The sequence below is a fragment of the Tachyglossus aculeatus genome, chromosome 11 (genome assembly GCF_015852505.1).
Source record: "Tachyglossus aculeatus isolate mTacAcu1 chromosome 11, mTacAcu1.pri, whole genome shotgun sequence".
Classification (NCBI taxonomy): Eukaryota; Metazoa; Chordata; class Mammalia; order Monotremata; family Tachyglossidae; genus Tachyglossus; species Tachyglossus aculeatus.
The window spans coordinates 35284545-35306952 of record NC_052076.1 but is presented as its reverse complement, the minus strand read 5'-3'; the positions used below and the strand labels follow the sequence as shown (position 1 = coordinate 35306952).

Sequence of the window (22408 nt, the reverse complement as noted above, 5' to 3'; positions counted from 1 at the left end):
ATCCCTGACCCTCCCTCCAGTGATCCAACATAGAGCATCCAACACTCCCGACTGTCCCTCTCCATCCCAGACATTGCCTCCAGGGACCCACCATAGAGCAGCCAACACCTCTGACTCTCCCCTCTCCAGTGACCCAGCACGGATCAATCATCCAACACCCCTGACTTTTTCCATTCCATCCCTGGACTCTCCCTCCAGTGACCCAGCATGAACCATCCAACTCCCCTAACTCTCCCGTCTCCCTCCCAGGCTCTCCCTCCAGTAATGCAGCACAAGCCATCCACCCTTGAACTCTCTCCTCTCCACCCCTAGTAAGAGCAAGTTGTCTGGGAAGCAGCATGGTATAGTAGATAGAGCACATGCCTGGGAGGCAGAAGGTCACTGTTTCTAATCTCAGCTCCACCACTTGTCTGCTATGTGACCTTGGACAAATCACTTCACTTCTCTGAGCCTCAGTTACCTCAACTGTAAAATGGGAATCAAGATTGTGAGCCCCATGTGGGACAGGGACTGTGTCCAACCCAAGTTGTTTGTATCCACCCCACTGCTTACTTCAATGCCTGGCACACAGTAAGCACTTCAATTCCATAATTATTATTATTATTATTATTATTATTATTATTATTATTATTATTACAGAAACTCCAGAGAAGCGATGCACCACCCTGGTGACCTAACTGCCCACACTGTTCACATTCAAATGGGCTGCCAGCCTGGGATTCAGCTGTGGGAGGGGCAGATGGGACATCTAGACTGTTCAGGGAGGAAGCCTCCCCGATATTCAGAGACCTGCAGGGCAATTCCCATACCCCCCACGCCAACTTCCATGTGGGCTATGTTACAGTATCCTGGCACCCACCACAGCCCACCACTATCCAAGGCAGTGGTAAATGCTTGATACTGCCAACCATCCAGCCTCTGCACAGACCGAGGAATGCCACTGAAGTTGCCTCCCACAACCCAGAGATCACTTCCCAACTGCTTTAATTCCAAAAAGTTCCTCCGCCTCCATAGGTGGAGGTTGGAATGAAGAGGGGAGTGAGGCCACGGGGGCCCGGGATGTCACTTAATGAATGGACGGCAGTGGTAAAAGTGCAGAGGGGCTCCAGATGCAAGGAAGTGGCAAGCCTCAAGCAGGTTTCAACGGCCACTCCCAAATCCGAGTAGAGGATGCGATTAGGAGCTGAAGAGACCGTAAGGAGGCTTTCCCTCCCAAGTTCGCCCAGCTGATGGAGGGAAAAAATAGCCCAGCACATCTGAGTTTCTGCCTCAAACCTAAATATTTGCATGAGTCATTCATTATTCCGTGTTCACTGTGGGTCCGCATGCAAATCACTTTAATGACATAAATGGGGAGGAAATAAGTTTCTTACCATATGAACTCGGTAAAGGATGCTGATTCCCAGAGTCATGAACGGCTTGGAAAAATCGATCACCTTCTCCCTCTCGGCTGTGATGGTGAGACCCGCCACCGCCAGGTCCGCTTTCTGAAAACAAACCCCCAAGGTGTGGTCAGCCGGGAGGGGTGCAGGGAGCCGAGTGGCTGAGCAGGAGCTGGAGCTGGTCATTTGGGGGCATGCCTTCCCCCCTGCTCCTGGGGACCTGTCAAGCCCAGCCATCCCAGGTTCAGTGGACGGGTGGGAGCGGGCCAATGCGGAAGATCACCCAGAAGTCACGGAAGGGGAGAGCTGGAGGAGGAAGCCATCCCTGGTCGTCTGCCACGTCCATGGGATCCTCAGGCAGGGCCATCCTGACCCGAGATCATTCTTCCAGAAAAGCAACCTCCAGGTCCAGGCAAGGAAGCCTCCTCCAGGAATCCCTTGCAGAGAGCTTAACAGCCCTTACTGCCAGAAATTTCATCCACATTTCCAGCTCAAACCCCTCCTGCTTCAATGAGAGGACTTTGCCTCATTCTGGTGGAGAATAGCTTGTCTGCATTCTCCAATTAAAAACCCTTCCCAGAGATACATTGTACTGTCCCAAGTGCTTAGTACAGTGCTTTGCACACAGTAAGTGCCCAATAAATATGATTGAATGAATAATCACAAGAGGAACACTAACAACAATACTTGTAGTTAACACTTGTTAACTATAATCATGGTATTTGTTAAGTACTTACCATGGTCCAGGCACCGTACTATGCACTGTGGTAGATATAAGCAAATCAGGTTGGACACAGTCCCTGTCCCAAGTGGGGCTCACAGTTTCGATCCCCAATTTACAGATGAGGTGACTGAAGCACAGAGAAGTGAAGTGACTTGCCCACAGTCACACAGCAGACAAGTGGCAGAGCCATGATTAGAGCCCATAATAATAATAATAATAGCATTTGTTAAGCGCTTACTACATGCAAAGCACTCTTCTAAGTGCTGGGGGAAATATAAGGTGATCAGGTTGTCCCACGTGGAACTCACAGTCTTAATCCCCATTTTACAGATGAGGTAACTGGCTCAGAGAAGTTAAGTGACTTGTCCAGGTCACACAGCAGACATGTGGCGGAGCCGGGATTAGAACCAATGACCTCTGACTCCCAAGCCCATGCTCTTTCCATTGAGCCACGTATGACCTTCTGACTCCCAGGCAACTGCTCTATCCACTACAAACGGTGCATCTCTGTGCACCAGGATAGGTACTCACTGTACTCTGCTAAGTGCTTAGTGCAGTGCTCTGCACACAGTAAGCACTCAATAATAATGGCATTTATTAAGCACTTACAATGTGCAAAGCACTGTTCTAAGTGCTGGGGAGGTTACAAGGTGAACAGGTTGTCCCTCGGGGGGCTCACAGTCTTACTCCCCATTTTACAGATGAGGTAACTGAGGCACGGAGAAGTCAAGTGACTTGCCCAAAGTCACACAGCTGACAATTGGCAGAGCCGGGGTTGGAACCCATGACCTCTGACTCCAAAGCCCGTGCTCTTTCCACTGAGCCACGCTGCTTCTCCGACACTAAATAAATTTATAATTTATAAATATATATTTATATTTATTTTATATTTATATATGTATATTCAATAAATATGATTGATTGATTGATTGATTCTCTCACTCAATGATGTTGCGTATAGGTTGTCGAAAGAGAAAAGTGAAGAGGCGCATGATAAAAAGCAAAAGTGAGCCACTCGACAAGTGAGCTAAAACAAATGCACCAGAGTGCAAGATGGGATGGATGGAAACAGGAAGGTGAAGATTAATCAGAGATGGCTTCTTGGAGGAGGTGGATTTTGGAAGTTTTGATGTCAGGAAGGGGTGTAGAGTGAACGGACAGATTGGTGATGGAGGAGCTCAGAGTGAGATGGAAGGAGTGCGAGCCGATGCGTCTCAGGAGCACGGCAGCTCCGTTCGAGGCTTGACACTACCAGCGCTCCGTCAAGCAGTTTAATCCGAAGCTTAATGCTACATCCTGGCCTCCCTCCGTCAGACTCCTGAAGGATGGGATGACCTCCTTGATTCACTTTTCTATCTCTTCATCTACCGGCTCATTTAGAATTCAGCAGAAATCTGCAGCCCCCTGTGGCTGATGAAAATCTCAAGCGTGTGCAAGGTTTCCCCGGTATGGGCTGGTCCATCACACCAGTCTTCTTCAGGGTTATTATCTGCCCAGAAAGCCAGGCTGACAGCGAAGCAGTTTATAATCGCCTCCTCATCTTCTGTCAGAGCCTCTGAGAACTGTTGGCAGCAGCGGCCTAGAGCAGCTTCTGAATGATGAGCAGCTCAGGTGAGACTCAGTCAGTCAATTGTATTTATTAAGCTCTTACTGTGTGCAGAGACTGTACTAAGCACTTGGCAGAGTACAAAAAAACCACAACAGACATATTCCCTGCTCAGAATCATCTTAAAGTCTAGAGAGGAAGACAGACATTAATACAAATAAATGAATTGCAGATATGGACATAGGTGCTGTGGGGTTGAGGGAGGGGTGAATAAAGGGAGCAAGTCAGGGTGATGCAGAAGAGAGTGGGAAAAGAGGAAAAGAGGTGTTTGTCAGAAAAGTGTTTTTGGAGATGTACCTTCCATAAGGCTTTGAAGGGGGAAGAGTATTTGACTGTGAGCCCATTGTTGGGTAGGGACCATCTCTATATGTTGCCAACTTGTACTTCCCAAGCGCTTAGTACAGTGCTCTGCACACAGTAACCACTCAATAAATACGATTGAATGAATGAATGAATAATAATAATGATATTTATTAAGCACTTACTTTGTGCCAGGCACTGTACTAAGCGCTGGGGTGGATACAACAGAATCAGGTTGGATACAGTCCCTGTCCCACGTGGGGCTCACAGTCTCAATTTCCATTTTACAGATGAGGTAACTGAGGCACCAAGAAGTCAAGTGACTTGTCTAAGGTCACGCAGCAGTCAAGTGGTGGAGCGGGGATTAGAACCCATGACCTTCGACTCCCAGACCCATGCTCCATCCACTGTACCATGCTGCTTCTCTGTTCCTATGTAGCATAGAGACTGTGTCCAATCTGATAACCTTGTATCTACCCCAGCACATGGAATGGTGTTTGACACATAGCAAGCGCTTAACAAATACCATACAAAAGAGAACTGAGGCATTCATTAAGTGCTTTCTACGTGCCAAGCACCATTGTCAACACTGGGGTAAAAGCAAGAAAACCATTTCCTGGAAGCCAGAGACAGGCTCCACCCAAATGGCACTTTTTCAAAGTGCTGCTGGGGTTCCCATTAGCTTCAAACCCGCTTCGGGGGGCCCCCCACGGCAACTGGGCCCTGCTGGCATGCATCTCCCTTCCCCCCTACCCCCGCACTCCCCAGCTGAGTGATTAAAGATCATCACATCGTCTGCATTCGCAGTCTCGGGTCCGACCTCGCTTGAAATTCAATATCCAGGGGATCTTCAGGGACGATTACTTTGGAACGAAGGCATCCCGCGATGCTCAATTCAACTTTATTCTGTCGCATTTTTCCTTCAAACCACATCTCCCCAAAGACTCACCAAGTTAAATAATACAATTACTGCATTAAATAAATAACCGTGGCGTGCAGGGGAAGCGGCTGATTACAAAGAAGGGTGGAAAGAAATGTTTAGAGATGGGGTTTGCAAGTATTGGAAAGTCGCTGCCAAGGAGAGGAACAAAAAGCCCACTCCAGATGAAAGGCATTGTGGAGGAGAAGCAGCATGGCCTAGTGGCAAAAGCACGGGCTTGGGAGACAGAGGATGTGGGTTCTAATCCTGGCTCTGCGACGTCTGCTGTGTGACCTTGGGCAAATCACTTTGCTTCTCTGGGCCTCAGTTACCTCATCTGTAAAATGGGGATTAACACCATAAACCCCATGCAAGACAGGGAAAGTGTCCAACCTGATTATCTTATATCTACTCCAGTGGCTACAGCAGGGTGTGTCACATAATAATATTAATAGTATTTTCTAAGCACTTATTATGTACCAAGCACTGTTTTAAGCACTGGGGTGGATAAAACGTAATCAGGTTGTCCCACGTGGGACTCACAGTCTTAATCCCCATTTTACAGATGAGGTCACTGAGGCACAGAGAAGTGAAGTGACTTGCCCAAGGTCACACAGCAGACTAGTGGTGGAGCCGGGATTAGAACCCAATCTTCTGACTCCCAGCCCCGTGTTCTAGCCATTAGGCCATGCTGCTTCTCAGAGTAAGTGGCTTAGTGGAAAGAACATGGGCTTTAGAATCAGAGGTCATGGGTTCGAATCCCGGCTCTGTCAATTGTCAGCTGTGTGACTTTGGGCAAGTCACTTAACTTCTCTGTGCCTCAGTGACCTCATCTGTAAAATGGGGATTAAGACTGTGAGCCCCCCCGTGGGACAACCTGATCACCTTGTAACCTACCCAGCGCTTAGAACAGTGCTTTGCACATAGTAAGCACTTAATGCCATTAAAAAAAGTGTTTAACAAATTCCACAGTTATTAGTATTAGAAGAAGGCTCCTACCCTTCTCCAACAATGGGGGTCTGTACAGTCACAGCCTTGAGAGGCTCATCTAGGGCAGCCCCCTGACATGGGGCAGGGTTGGGGTCTTTCCCTTCCTAGAGCATGGCGAGTGAGCCCTTCCTTAAAGAAGGAGCCCCACCCAGACCAGCCCAGTCAATCTGAGCTGAGACCCAGGGGCCTCAGGGATGGGGCTAGGCATGTTTCCCACTGGGACTGCAGATGAGAAGCAGCGTGGCCTAGAGGATAGAGCATGGGCCTGGGAGTTAGAAGGACCTGGGTTCTAGTCCTGGCTCTCCAACTTTGCCCGCTGCCTGACGTTGGACAATTCACTTCACTTATCTGGCCTCAGTTACCTTATCTGAAAATGAGCATTAAGACTGTGAGCCCTATGTGGGACATGGACTGTGTCCAACCTGATTAGCTTGTATCAGTACAGTGCCTGGCACATAGAAAGCAGTTAACAAGTACAATAAAAAAAAACCTGAGCAATTATCCAGCTGATCTGATCATTTACAGAGGATAATTCCATTCCCGAAGCCCATCCATCCTTCTTTCTACAGCAGCACGTCCTCTTGCTGGGGATCACCGGATCATCCTGGGACATGGGTACTAATCCCAGTTGTGCCACTTACCTGCTGTGTGACCTTGGGCAAGTCACTTCACTTGTCTGTGCCTGTTTCCTCATCTGTCAAATCGGGGTTAAATCCTCCTCTTTCCCACTTAGACCGTGAGTCCCCTGTGGGACAGGGACCGTGTCCAACCCAATTATCCCAGTGCTTAGTACAGTGCCTGGCAAATAGTAAGTGCCTAACAAGTATCATAAAAAAAAGAAAACTAGCAACTGGGTGGTTCAGATCCCCCTGGCCCCACTGCTGGTGTGCACACCTCTGGGCCAAAGCACAGGGTTGAGGCTGGGTTCCTCAGAAGGGCAGAGGTGCCTGTCAGGACTACAGAGGGGTGAGGTTTCTGGCAGATGCCGTGGTGGTTGTTGATGTAGCCACAGGGGAGGATGTGGCCTGCTATGACACTAATGTTGATGAATGGGCCGGAATGGCAGTTCTCAATGACAAGCGACAAGCCGGCAAGAAAAATATCCTGTGAGAAGATGCCCGGAGCAGACGCCCGGAGCACTTAATGGCCCTGGCCGGAAGACAGAAGGTGGAGAGGCCAACCTCAGCTACAAGACAAAGTTGTCAGCCGAGAGACCTCCTGGTACAAACATGTGACTGAACGGAGGGAGCGAGGGCGAGATGGAAAAGGTACGTTCAGGAAGGAAGTCCTCAAGACTGTAAGTAAGCTCCTAGCGGGCAGGGAATGTGCCTTTTTATTGTTATATTATACTATCCCAGGTGCTTAGTACAGTGCTCTACACACAGTAAGCACTCAATAAATATGATAGAATGAAATTCAGTTGAACAGCTGCTTCCAGAAAGAAAAACCTTAAAAAACAAACAAGCATTTGTGGAATGACCAGTAGCAACACAATGCATTTCCATTGTTTTAAAAAATGGTATCTGTTAAGCACTTATCATGTGCCAGGCATGGTGCTGAACGATGTGATAGATATAAGCTAATCAGGTTGGACACCTTCCACGTCCCATGTGGGGCTCACAGTTTTAATCCCTTCTCAAAAGGCGGAGATGACATTCTTTCCTACCACCCCCAAGCACTGCAGGCTGAGCTTTCGTTCCTCGGGGTCAGGAGAGGTCAGCTTTCCTCTGCGCTTCTCGATTTTGGATGGCTGCTGCAGGGGAAGGCAATCCATGACCTCGGAGATGGAAATGCCCTCCAAGTCCATCCCCTGCACGTTCCAGCTAGTTTCAGGGTCAATCCTGGTCTTTCAAACTCTCCCAAAAGAGATTCCGGAAATTATCTCCAACACCTGGGCCGATGTTAATGTCTATCAATCAATAGCATTTATTGAGCCTTCACTTTGACAAGAGCAGTGTACCAAGTTGCGCACCTCTTGTCTTCAATAGAAGGCAGAGGAGATTGGGGGAATTTAATAACCCTCTCAGAGTCCCTGAATGGCCCTTACTGTTCCAGACACAGAGGAAATGGGCCCAAACTACAGCAGGAGAACTCGAGGTTGGACGAAAAGAACTTCCCGCTTACTATGTTGACAAAACCCTGGAAAATCTCCCAGGGAGAATGTGGAGTCTCTGACCCTGGAGATTTTTCCAGAAAGAACAGACACCCACCTGACCTGGAAGTTTTACTCATTTACCTGTACAGAGGCAGAGGGCTAGATCATATGACCTAGACTGTGAGCCCGTTGTTGGGTAGGGGCCGTCTCTATATGTTGCCAACTTGTACTTCCCAAGCGCTTAGTTCAGTGGTCTGCACACAGTAAGCACTCAACAAATACGATTGAATGAATGAATGAATGAATGACCTGCCTTCAGTTCAGATATTCCTTCTCCCAGCTCACTTATGGCCACCTCGCTGCAATTTCCACCTAGCGTCTCTCGTCCTACCGACACCCAGAACAGAAGCTGATAACTCTGGAGGTCCCCAGACTCTCAGGATGAAGAAGGAATTAAAATCAACTGCTGCTGTTGTTCAATTCTAATTTTTTTTTTAGCGAGAACTGTTGGATAGCATTTTATGACCTATTTGCAGTTAAAATAGTCTCCAGCTCCAGGGTGTAAAACAATCTCAAGGGAGCAGTTGTGAGTTTTTTGTGGCCTTTTTTTTTTTCAACAGCAAAATGTTTACCCACCATCTTCTCAATGATTTAAGCTCTGAATGGGTCTATTTCGTCCTGTCCCCAACACCCTTCCTCTGTGATGTTTACACACTGATGCATTACCAGTGAAATTGGATCAGCTTCATTTTAGCTTCATTTACACTTAATTCATCAAGATGTCATTGGGTGAGAGTTATCTGACCTCAGAGGCTTTGGAACACTTTGTGGTCTTGAAGAGCCTTTTTCTCAGATTCTCATTTTTTCAGCTCCCGGCAGGATGCTGGACTGTAAACCCCTTGAGGGCAAGGAGCATGTCTACCAGCTCAATTTTTTTTATGGTATTTGCTAAGCTCCTACTTACGTGCCAGGCACTGTACTAAGTGCTGGGGTAGATACGAGTTAATCAGGTTGGACACAGTCCAGGTTCCACACAGGGCTCAGAGTCTTAATATCCATTTTACGGATGTGGTAATTGATGCCCAGAGAAGTGACTTGCTCAAGATCACACAGCAGACAAGTGGCAGAGCCAGGATTAAGAAACTAGGACCTCTGATTCCTAGGCCAGTGCTCTTTCCACTGGGCCACAGTGCTTTCTTTTTCTCTCTCTATCCAGCCCCTCCACCCCCAGGGCAGGAAAAGGCCCCAATACCAACTCATCCCTTCCCTTCCCTGGGCCGGGCCAGGCCTCCCCATAGTGGGCAAGGGTGATGGAGGGATGGCTCTCCCCTAGATCCTGTTCATCTTTCCTTCCTGGATCTCCCTCTCTGTCCCCCCAGCATCCTTGCATCCTCCCTGCATCCTCCTGGCTGCAGCGATGGGAAGCAAAAGCCTCCAGCTCTGACCGGACAGGGGCTAATCAATCAATCAATCATATTTATTGAGCGCTTACTATGTGCAGAGCACTGTACTAAGCGCTTGGGAAGTACAAATTGGCAACATATAGAGACAGTCCCTACCCAACATTGGGCTCACAGTCTAAAAGGGGGAGACAGAGAAAAAAAAACCAAACATACTAACAAAATAAAATAAATAGAATAGATATGTACAAGTAAAATAAATAAATAAATAGAGTAATAAATATGTACAAACATATATACATATATACAGGTGCTGTGGGGAAGGGAAGGAGGTAAGAAGGGGGGGATGGAGAGGGGGACGAGGGGGGAGAGGAAGGAAGGGGCTCAGTCTGGGAAGGCCTCCTGGAGGAAGTGAGCTCTCAGTAGGGCCTTGAAGGGAGGAAGAGAGCTAGCTTGGTGGATGGGCAGAGGGAGGGCATTCCAGGCCCAGGGGATGACGTGGGCCGGGGGTCGATGGCGGGACAGGCGAGAACGAGGTACGGTGAGGAGATTAGCGGCGGAGGAGCGGAGGGTGCGGGCTGGGCTGGAGAAGGAGAGAAGGGAGGTGAGGTAGGAGGGGGCAAGGTGATGGACAGCCTTGAAGTCCAGGGTGAGGAGTTTCTGCCTGATGCGCAGATTGATTGGTAACCACTGGAGATTATTGAGGAGAGGAGTAATATGCCCAGAGTGTTTCTGGACAAAGATAATCCGGGCAGCAGCATGAAGTATGGATTGAAGTGGAGAGAGACACGAGGATGGGAGATCAGAGAGAAGGCTGATGCAGTAGTCCACACGGGATAGGATGAAAGCTTGAACGAGCAGGGTAGCGGTATGGATGGAGAGGAAAGGGCGGATCTTGGCAATGTTGTGGAGCTGAGACCGGCAGGTTTTGGTGACGGCTTGGATGTGAGGGGTGAATGAGAGAGCGGAGTCGAGAATGACACCAAGGTTGCGGGCTTGTGAGACGGGAAGTATGGTAGTGCCGTCAACAGAGATGGGAAAGTCAGGGAGAGGGTGAATAATAATAATTGGTCACATCAAAGTCAAGAGATGGAAAATACCTTGCCAAAGATCTCATAGCAAGTCACTGACAAAACAGGGAAGTGGGAAGAGATTTTATAAGTTCTGACTCTAGTGACAGGAATGAATAGACAATTCTTCTATAACATGGGAGTTGTGATCTTGAAGAACCTCATATTAAGAGAAAATTACATCAGAGTAATCATTAATTCAATGAGAATTAATGGCTTTGGGAGCAGATGATTCAAAATTGCCACCATGACTACTGTAATGACTATTACCACTTCATATCCGACAGACGATCACTCTCCCCACCTTCAAAGTCTTATTAAAAGCACATCTCCTCCAAGATGCCTTCCCTGAATAAGACCTCATTTCCTCTTCTCCCACTCCCTTCTGAGTCACCCTTGCACTTAGCCCCACAGCACTTACATTCACATCCATAATTTATCTATTCATATTAATGTCTGTTTCTCCCTCTAGTCTGCTTCTTATTGGCAGGGGATGGGTCTATTAACTCTGTTATACTGTAGTCTCCCAAGAGCTTAAAACAGTGCTCTGCACACAATAAGTACTCAATAAATACGATTGACTGATTGATTTTAGCATGTCACCCTCATTGGATTTGCAAGCTCCTTGACAAAAATTGTGCCTACTGACTTTACGTTCTGACCCAAACATTTAGTGCCCATCCTGGGCCAAGAGTAAGGGCTCAATAAGACCTATCAATTAATCAATCAATCAATCAATAGTATTTATTGAGCACTTAGTATGTTTAGGGCCTGTACTAAGCACTTGGGAGAGTACAACAGTCGGTCGACATGTTCCCAACCCACAAGGAGCTTACAGTCTAGAGGGGAAGACAGACATCAATATCAATAAATAATTTGCTACTAGTGATGAACTGATTATCATTTTTTGATAAAAATTGTGATACCCACGACTAGCTGAATGCTTTGCACCCTGCCCATTCATTGTTATCTTACAATATTAAATGTTGCAAAGTTGGAAAAACAGAAAGAAACTCAAACTACAGTGCCAAGTGAGGGAAAAGCAACTGATCTCACTATACTTGCCTTTCTTCCCTCACCAAATAGACTTGGGCCAATGTGTGGATTGTGTTCTACCAGAACAGACTGATGCTGGGGGAAAAACGTCCCCAAATCATGAATGAAAACATGGGTTAGAACAGAATTGGGTGCGTTACTACACCCCAGAGAGCAAAATAACACCACAAGCCACCAGATGCATAGCCGGCTCTCTGCTAAATGAGGAACTGAGGAATTGCAGATCATCAAATCCAAGGATTTTCAACCAACAAATGCAGACTTTCAGCTGAGTCACTTTCCGGGAGTGAACTGCTCTGCCTTCTCTAGCTTAACCTCGGAGAAGCTCCAGAGTGGACTGAGGAAAAATGGTATTTCCTGAGCACTTACGGTGTGCCTACCTAGTACTAAATGTTTCCAAGGGTACAAGAGAAGTAGTTAGTGCGATTCTTGCCCTTGAGGAATTTACAATCTAATGGGAGAGACAGACTTTAAAATAAATTCCAGAGAGGGGGAACAACTGAGTACAAAGATACGGATATAAGTGCTGAGGGTCTAGGGTGCGAAGAATATCAAAGCGTTTCCAGGGTGCAGGACCCCAGTGCAATGGTGAAGCAGAAGGGAGGGAGGAAAGGTTGGGGAGAAGAGACCCACGCCCAGTCCCACAGCACTTCTGTACTTCTTTTTAACACTCTCCCATTTCTCTCGTCTGTAACTGATTGTAATGTAATTGTAATTGATCATAATTGGGTTCTAATCCTGTCCCCTGCCACTTGTCTCCTGTGTGACTTTGGGCAAGTCACTTAACTTCTCTCTGCCTCCACTACGTCATCTGTAAAAACGGGGATTAAGAATGTGAGCCCTAGGTGTCCAACTGATTAATTTGTATCTACCCCAGTGCTTAGTACAGTGCCTGGCACATAGTGAGCTCTTAACAAATACCATAAAAAAGTCTGTCATGCCTCTACCAAATCCATTATATTGTCCTCCCTCAAACACTGAGAGAGGCCTCACAACAGAGTTGGTGGACCCATTTCCCTTTCCACTGATCGAATGACCTGACTGATTGACTGATTGAGATGTGACTTTGGTCAGGCTTTGAAGATGGGGAGAGTGGGGGAGGGTTGTAGGTGAGAGAATGCCCCGAAGTGGATGGGGGGAACCCCCCAGCATGTATGCATGTACATGCAAATGTATGTTCATGCAAATATATGTATACATGCATGTTTGTGCGTGCATACATATGAACATATGCATTTACGTTCTTATCTGTACATATTTGTAATTTATTTATATTAATATCTGTGTCCCCCTCTAGACTGTAAGCTCGTTATGCGAAGGGACCGTGTCTGTTTATTGTTATACTGTACTCTCCCATGTGCTTGATACAGTGCTCCGCACATAGTAAGTGCTCAATAAATACAACTGAAGGAATGGATAGATGGATGGACGGACAACGCCTTGGGATCTGCCGACAGTGGGGCCTGGCCCTGGTCCCTCAATCTGTCCCTCCCCGGATCCCTCCCTCACTCCGCAAGCTCCCTGGGGCCCGCCTACCCGGGCAATCAGCTCTCCGACCATGCCCGTCCAGGTGCCATTGGCCTCGGGCACACCGTACACGCCGTCCCCAACCAGGTGGATCTGGTAGTTGAAGCGCAGGATCTCTGCCAGCTCCTTCAGCATGTCCACGCAGAAGCCCTCATAGCGGTCATTGCCTTCCAGCTCCTGGTGGTTCCCCTTCATCATTAAGTACGGGTTTTCCTGCAGCAAAACTGGGCAGCTGTCATTCCCCACTTAGCCCTGGGGCCTTGGCCACCAGGGGCTGGGGCTGGTAGGGGGCCTGAGTTGGAGGTGGGGGTGGACCCGGGGGGTGGGAGGTGGCGAGAGAGCTGAAAGTGGGAGGGGGAGTCATTAGTGTTACCTCTTGCTTTCAAAACGGGCCAGAGCAACTGGCTTCCCAAGAACAGGGATGATTTGCATGCTACTTTCCATTAATTTGCATGCCACATCTTTCTCGGTAGCCAAAATGTCCCAGAGCGGGTTGCCCCTTCTTCCTCAGGCTCAGATCCATCCAGCCTCAGGAAAGGCCAGCTTGCAGCCGCGCCCCCGAAGCACCCTGCCTCGACTGGGTCCTGCGGCCATCTTGACCAGAAGGAATAGTGACAGAAGAACCCATACTGAAAGGAATGAGGGGCAGAGGAGGGGAGCCAGGAGGGGTGATTCACTGGGGGGTCCCCATCCCCCAGAACATGACTCAGGCAGCTCCAAGCCAGAAAGGGAGCCTGTGCTGAGAGGGACTGAGAAAGCACCTCCAAAATGGGTCCACTTTCTGGAAAGTTCATACAGTCATATTCACTGAGAGCTTACTGTGTGTAAGAGTACACACAGTAAGAGTACAATACAACAATAAACAGACACATTCTCTGCCCAAAACGATCTTACTGGATCTGTCCCCTCCACCCTCAGGTAATGGAGCTGGAGACTCTGAAGCCAAGTCATATCACTGTAGGCAGGGAATGTGTCTGTTTATTGTTTTATTGTACTTTCCCAAGCGCTTAGTCCAGTGCTCTGCACATAGTAAGTGCTCAGTAAGTACGACAATGAATGATTGAATATGGGGGGCACAGGACCAGTTGCCCCTCCCCCCAGTCAGCATGTATACCTAGCTGGTGTCCCCAGAGTCCATAGGGGACCTGATCCCTGCAACCAGCGCTTAAGTGGCTGGCACATCGTAAGAGCTTAACAAATACCATAATGATTATAATTATTATCCTGGACCCGAACCCTTTTACAGTGGGGCTGGGGGCCCCTGTCCTCCACCTCTTTGCTTAGAGAGCATGGCTGGGTCTTCTTAGGGGCTAGCTGGTAGCCTGGGGCATCATGGGAGTGAGTGGAGGGGAAGGAGAGGCCAGCCAGAGCAGAGTTAGAGGGCAGGGGTGGGGGCTCTTCCGGCATGGCTGTCCCCACCTCTCCACCCAGCTCACGTCATCACTTCAAGGTCAGAAGTCACTGCCTCTGGGCCTCGGGCAGACGACAGAAAGGCGGCATCGCTCCGCCATGGCCCTCTCTCCCAGCTGCTTTACAACTCATCAAATATCATTTCCAAATGAAACATCAACTTGAGCTTAATTATACTGTCACAAATGGTCCTCGTTCTGTAATTAGCGTTCATGTCAATCTGTTCGCTTGGAATTGGGTGCGTGGCATGGCAACGGAGGGGAAGGAGTCGGGCTCAGAGAGCTGCCGGGCCCCAGGGCTCCTCCCAACCCCAGCCCCCCCACCTGCCCTTCCCCGGCCCGGTGAGCCCCTGACTTACCAGGATGGTGGTGACAACCAGAGTGGTGTTGAAGAGGCTGTCTGAGATATTGGTGGTGGACAGGTGGTTGTCCATGCTCAGCCCTTCAGCTACATGCCACTGGCCAATCTGTGGAGAAGTGAAAGGAAGGTTTTTTTTTAAATGGTATTGGTTGATCGCTTACTATGTGCCAGGCACTGTACTAAGCACTGGGGTAGATACAAGTTAATGGAGTTGGACACAATCCCTGGCCCATATGGGGCTCACAGTCTTAATCCCCATTTTACATCATCATCATCATCAATCATATTTATTGAGCGCTTACTGTGTGCAGAGCACTGTACTAAGCGCTTGGGAAGTACAAATTGGCAACATATAGAGACAGTCCCTACCCAACAGTGGGCTCACAGTCTAAAAAGTGGGCTCACAGTCTCACAGTCCATTTTACAGATGAGGTAACTGAGGCACAGAGAAGTGAAGTGACTTGCCCAAGGTCACAGAGCCAGTAAGTGGCAGAGCTGGGATTTGAACACAGGTCCTTCTGATTCCCAGGCCTGGGGTCCATCCACTAGGCCCTGGTACTTGATTGGGCATCCAGCCCACCCTATCAAGGGTGGCAAACCCCCAAACTGGATGGGTCAGAGAGTTCAAAGATCTAGCCTCTGGCCCTTCTGTTGCAGTTTCAACCCATTTCACCTTATTCTGGGGATGCTATCAAGGCCTAGTAACTCCTCCAAGACTTTAGTATCACGTCACAAGGCTCTCCATTTTCCCTTCTTGAAGCAACTTTGCAGTGGCCAAGCAGCCAAGCCCTGGCCGTGATTCAAGAGGGAGAAGCACTGAGTCCAGATGATTTGCTGTGTGACCTCGGACAACCCCTGCCCCTCTCTGGGCTCGAGATGCCCAAATATATAAAAAATAACCCAACTAGGACACAGCAAGAAACAACCTTTTTGGGTGCCTAATGTGGCTTGGACTGTGGATCCCATATTGGCTTACTTGGCCCCTCATGCACTCAGAGGTGAACTTCAATGTGCTTCAAGGTCAAAATCCCCTTTCCCTCTTATTCCATGTGGGCCACACGGAAGGAGGGGGACTAGGTGAGGGTCTACAAGACAACTGAGACTGAACTACTCCTTTGATCCTCTGATTCACGAAGTGACTAATGATGCCCCCAAGTACGGAGGCGATCCAGTCTTCTGCCCATCTTTCTTGTTTGCCAACAGTAATTCAGCAGTCTGCACAATGCAGCTTCCAATCAAACCCATCCCTCCGCCCTGCTTCCACCTTCCGCACAGCTCCGCTCAAATTAATCCAGCCCAGAAAGGAGGAGGAAGGATGGATTTAGCAGGGCTAAATCTCTCCACCCACAGAACGGTACCAGACAGCGTCTGGAAACAGGGACACTGATCAGGCCCTGGATTCCAATCCCAGCTTTAACAATCACTTTCTGGGTGACCCTGGGCAAGTCACTTAACTTCTTTGGGCCTCAGTTTCTTCATATGTAAAATGGAAATGCAATACTTCCCATCAATCTGTGAGCCCCATGTGGGACAGGGACTGTGTAAAATGGGAATTCAATACTTCCCATCAATCTGTGAGCCCCATGTGGGACAGGGACTCTGTCCTACCTGATAATAATAATAATGATGGTATTTATTAAGCGCTTACTATGTGCCAAGCACTGTTCTAAGCACTGGGATAGACACAAGGTAATCAGGTTGTCCCACGTGATTACAGTCTTAATCCCCATTTTATGGATGAAGTAACTGAGGCACAGAGAAGTTAAGTGACTTGCCCAAAGTCACCCAGCTGACAAATGGTGGAGCAGGGATTAGAACCCGTGACCTCTGACTCCTAAGCCCATGCTCGTTCCACTAAGCCACACTGCTTCTCATTTACCCCAATGCTTAGAAAAGTCCTTGGCACAGAGTAAACACTCAATAAATGCCATTATCAATCAACCAATCAGTCATATTTATTGAGCACTTACTATGTGCAGAGCACTGCACTAAGCGTTTAGGAGAGTACAATATAACAAAGTCAGTAGACACACTCCCTGCTCAATCAATCAATACTATTTCTTGAGCTCTTATTATGTAGCAAAAGCATCATGGTGTCACGGATAGAGCAAGAGCCTGGAAATCAGAAGGTCATGGGTTCTAATCCTGACTCTGCCACATGTCTGCTGTGTGAGCTTGGGCAAGTCACTTAGCTTCTCGGGGCCTCAGTTATCTCATCTGTAAAATGGAGATGGAGAGTGTGAGCCCCACATGGAACAGAGACTGGGTATAACCCAATTTGCTTGTATCCACTCCAGCGCTTAATACAGTACCTAGCACATAGTAAGTGCTTGACAAATACCATCATTATTATTATTATTATTATTGTTATGTGCAGAGCACTGTACTAAGCACCTGGGAGAATACAATGGAATTAGCAGACATGTTCCCTGCCCATAAAGAGCTTACAGTCTAGAGGGGGAGGAAGATATTAATACAAATAAATAAATTACAGGTACAGACGTAAGTGCTGAGGAGCTGAGGGAGAGGTGAGTAAAGGGTGCAAATTCAAGTGCAAGGGAGTAACAGAGGGGAGTGGGAGAAGAGCGCCCCCCCCAGACTGTGAGTTTGTTGTGGGCAGGGAATGTGTCTGATGTTATATCGTACTCTCCCAAGCACTCAGTACTGTGATTTGCATGCAGCAAGAGCTCAATAAATATGGTTATTATTATTAATAATCATAATAACAGGAAATTGGGGGCATTAAAATAAATAAAAGTATATCAAAAATCACCAGTAGGTTGAGACTTCTAAACTCTTGCCAGGTTACTGGCCCCTAAGAGTTCTCCAAAATTCCCAGCTGCCCAGGTGTACATCTTTTCCCCTTCTTCTGTCACCCACTTGTACTGCCTCTGCCCCACCCTCTCCCTGGAGAAAGGAATACTCTGAAGCAGGTGAGGCCCCCTGTTGCTCCTTCGATCTCTCTGCCATACTGGCCCCATTTTACATCTCTTCTCCTACCGACCAGATGGGTTTCTCTTGGATGACAGAGATCTTAGAGGGTAATGTCAGTGACAGTATATTCATGGCCACTGGGTTGTAGAAAGATATGTCCCTGAAATAATTATCTTTCTCTCTGTCCCAATGCCCTCTCTCAGCTCCTGTTCCTCTTCTCCTGTTTCCTCTCCCTCCTTTCATCAGTCAGAAAGTGGCACCCGCATGGCCAGCCCTGAACCTCAAATAAATTAGACTAGATGTCACCGAGACCAGGTGAAGACTATTTTCCCCAAATCCAAAAAAAAAAAATCACCATTATATTCCTGGATCTAACTGGTCAATGATCCGCCCAGCCCAGTATTCTGTCCCAGACTGTGACACAAAAGGATGCTTAGAGAGCCCCTGATAGTACATTTGTTCTGACTACTGAGGCTCACAATCATTAGATGTAAAAGGGTTACTCAGGGATGAAAAAGAAAGAGCTGAGGATCAATGAATTCTTTAATTCAGTTCTTACAGAGGAATATGTTAGAGACCACACCCCAAAATTGGTTTTTGAAACAGACAGATCAGAGGAACTAGATCAAATTGTTGGGGGAGCACAAGTTGTTCTGGGCCAGATTGTTCCATTTGGATGTAAATAAATCACCTGGACCAGATGATATCCACCTGCCTAAGCAAAAATATGTTGCCTATCATTACAAATGGCAACTGAACCAGAGACCTCATAGGCTGCCCACATAATTCCTATCGACAAGAAGCAGTGTGGCCTACTGTAAAGAGCATGGAGCTGGGAGTCATGAGTTCTAAGCCCGGCTCTGCCACCAATCTGTTGTGTGACCTTGGGCGACTCACTTTACATCTCCTGGGCCTCAATTTCCTCATCTGTAAAATGGAAATTAAATCTTCCTCCCACTCCTCCTTACACCGTGAGCCCTGTTTGGGACAGGTTCTATGTCCTACCTAATCATCTTGTATCCGCCCCAGTGTTTAGAACAGTGCTAGACACACAGTAAGCACTTAATATGTGCCACTATAATTATTACAAAAATCCTCCTCAAATCCTCCTCAAAAATCTCCAGTGGCTACCAATCAATCTGCGCATCAGGCAGAAACTCCTCACCCTGGGCTTCAAGGCTGTCCATCACCTCGCCCCCTCCTATCTCACCTCCCATCTCTCCTTCTACAGACCACCCCGCACCTTCCGCTCCTCTGCCACTAATTTCCTCACCGTACCTCGTTCTCACCTGTCCCGCCTTCGACCCCTGGCCCACGTCATCCCCCGGGCCTGGAATGCCCTCCCTCTGCCCATCCACCAAGCTAGCTCTCTTCCTCCGTTCAGGGCCCTACTGAGAGCTCACCTCCTCCAGGAGGCCTTCCCAGACTGAACCCCTTCCTTCCTCTCCCCCTCGTCCCCCTCTCCATCCCATCTTACCTCCTTCCCTTCCCCACAGCACCTGTATATATGTATATATGTTTGTACATATTTATTACTCTATTTATTCATTTTACTTGTACATATCTATTCTATTTATTTTATTTTGTTAGTGTGTTTGGTTTTGTTCTCTGTCTCCCCCTTTTAGACTGTGAACCCACTGCTGGGTAGGGACTGTCCCTATATGTTGCCAACTTGCACTTCCCAAGCGCTTAGTACAGTGCTCTGCACACAGTAAGCGCTCAATAAATACGATTGATGATGATAATGATTACAAGAAATGATTGAAAAGTAATCCTGGGAGTTGCTAATTGGTAAATCTCACTTGGCAAATTAGTAAAATTGATCATTAAATTTAGGATCAGTGAGCACATAGAAAAGCACAATCTAACAGGAGGAGGAAAAGACAACATGGCTTCTATACTAGCCTGTAAACCCCTTGTCTACCAAGTCTGTTGTATTGATATTCACCCACCCTCAGCCCCACAGCACTTAGGTGGGGTGAATATCAAGTGCTTAAAGAGTAAAGATCCAAGTGCAGAGGTGATACAGAAGGGAGAGAGAGATGAGGAAATAAAGGCTTAGTTGTGGGGAGGACTCTAGGAGGAGATGTGATTTTAATGAGCCTTTGAACGTGGGGAGAGTGGAGGCCTATCATATATCAATCAATCAATGGTATTTATTGAGCACTTACTGTGTGCAGAGCACTGTACTCAGCGCTTGGGAGAGTACAACATAAAAGTGTTGATAAGCATATTCCCAGACCACAAGCAACTCACAGTCTAGACAGGGAGACAGACATTAAAATAAATAAATAAAATAAAATAAAATAATGCTTGGCACATAGTAAGTGCTTAACTAATGCCATCATCATTATTATTATTATATGTATTTGAAGGGAGATAATGGAAATGTATAAGAAGGGGCAGGGAGTTCCAGACCAGATACCTGTTGCCCCTCTAGACTATGAGCTTGTTGTGGGCAGGAATTGTGTCTGTTTGTTGTTATAATATAATAATAATAATAATAATAATAATAATAATAATAATAATAATAATAATGGTATTTTTAAAGTACCTACTATGTTCCAGGCACTGGTCTAAGTGCTCGGGTGGATACAAGCAAATCAGGTCAGACACAGTCCCTGTCCCACGTGGGGCTCACTGTCTCAATCCCCATTTAACAGATGAGGTAACTGAGGTCCAGAGAAGTGAAGTGACTTCCCCAAGGCCACACAGCAAAGTGACTCCCAGGTTCGTGCTTGATCCACTACACTATCTGCTTCTCCCAAGTGCTTAGTACAGAGCTTTGTGCACAGTAAGCGCTCAATCAATATGATTGAATGAATGAATGTTGCACCCCTATGCCACTTTCAAACCCCGTTCCCAATGCCCCCATTCCCCACACAGATTGTTAGCCCCTCGATGGCAGCGATCTCTATTGCATTATTCTCTGCCAAGTCCTTGGTACCGTGTCCTGCAGACAGAAAGTGTTCAACAATGCCATCGATTGACTGGCTAAAAAGAACGACCTCAAATTAAAGGGTAAACAATCCCTTTTCAGAATGGAGATGTGCCATAGTACTAACTGTGGTATTTGTTAAGCGCTTTCTATCTGCCAAGCACTGTCCTAAGCACCGGGGAAGATACAAGATAATTAGGTCCCACATGGGGCACACAGTCTAAGAAGGAGGGAGAACAGGTATTGAATCCCTATTTTACAGGTGAGGGAACTGAGCCCAGGGAAATTAAATGACCTTCGTGCAGCTGGTACACGGCAGAGCTGGGACTGGAACTCAGGTCCTCTGACTCCTTTGCCACGGGCGCTTTTCCACTAGGCAACACTGTTTCTCAGAATTAGTGGAATTAGTAGGTATTGATCTCACAGATTGGTGCTACAAGGACCAGTTTTGCTTAACATTTTCACTAGTAATTTGGGAGTGGGAGTGTGTGTTGCAATCTCCAAGTCTGCAGGGAGTCTCTGTGGATGGCAAAATCCACCCAGGCAGACAGAGATAAACTCCAGTCCCAGCTCAGAGAGCTGAGTGAATGGGCTGAACAATAACAGATAAGCTTCAAAGTGGGCACAGGCAAGGCGATGCCCCTGGGGAAAAACATTCCAAATTACAACTTTGGGATGATGGGCCCTGAGCTATCAGTCTCAACTTCAGAAAGAGATCTCAGACTCAGGGAAGAGGTCTAAGACTAATGAAAGAGATCTCAGACAGCGAAAGCATCAATCCGGAGGGTGGCAGCAAGCCCAAAAGGCCAACCGAATCCTGGGATAGGAATCAAAACAGAAGGAAGAGATTTGCTGCCATATGAAAGCATGCTAGAACCCCATCTCAAATTTTGCCTGCAGTCCTGATCTCCACATTAATAAGCAGTCAATCAAGAGGCCTTTTCTGATAAAACCTTTTTTTCCTCAGCTCTCTTTCCCTTCTACACTGTCTGTGCATTTGGATCTGTGCCCTTAGGGCACTAGGTGTCCGCTCCACCCTTGTCCCACATTTATATTAATGTCTGTCTCCCCCTTTAGACTATAAACTCATTATGGACAGGAAATATACCTACGGATTCTGTCGTCTTCTCCCAGGAACTTAATGTAGTGCTCTGCACATAGTAAGTGTTCAATAAATACCACTGATTGATTGACTAATAGTATTTATTGAGTGCTTGTTTTGTGGCACTGTAGTAAGCCCTTGGGAGAGCACAATAGAGCCGGTAGATATGAACCCTGCCTTCCAGAAGCTTACAATCTAGATTGGGAAACAACCAATAATAATAATAATAATAATAATAATAATAATATTGGTATCTGTTAAGCGCTTGCTATGTGCCAAGCACTGTTCTAATCAATCAATTAATGGTATTTATTAAGCACTTACTGTGTGTAGAGGACTGTACTAAGCGTTTGGGAAAGTACAGTACAACAGAGTTGGCAGGCACATTCCCTCCCCAGGTGAGCTTACAGTCTAGAGACACTCTAATTAAATTCCAGGTAGGGGAAAACAACTTAGGAAGAAGTGTGTATCTTGTGTATTTGCGCTTTTGTTTTATTGCTTCATCATTCCTAATGTGTTTGTCTCCAGTGCCTGGGAGAGGAAAATATAACAACAGACAGACACATTTCTGCCCACAATGAGCTCACAGCCTAGA

At 47.2% G+C, this 22408-nt stretch overlaps 1 protein-coding gene across 1 annotated transcript in view; it reads right to left on the bottom strand.

The window, feature by feature from the left end:
• Positions 1-22408, bottom strand: part of GRIK4 (glutamate ionotropic receptor kainate type subunit 4) — a 232778-nt gene that overhangs the window by 35159 nt on the left and 175211 nt on the right. Inside the window, 3 exon segments of the mRNA XM_038753600.1 lie at positions 1374-1487; positions 13079-13282; positions 14838-14945. Coding sequence (XP_038609528.1) covers positions 1374-1487; positions 13079-13282; positions 14838-14945 — 426 coding nt within the window.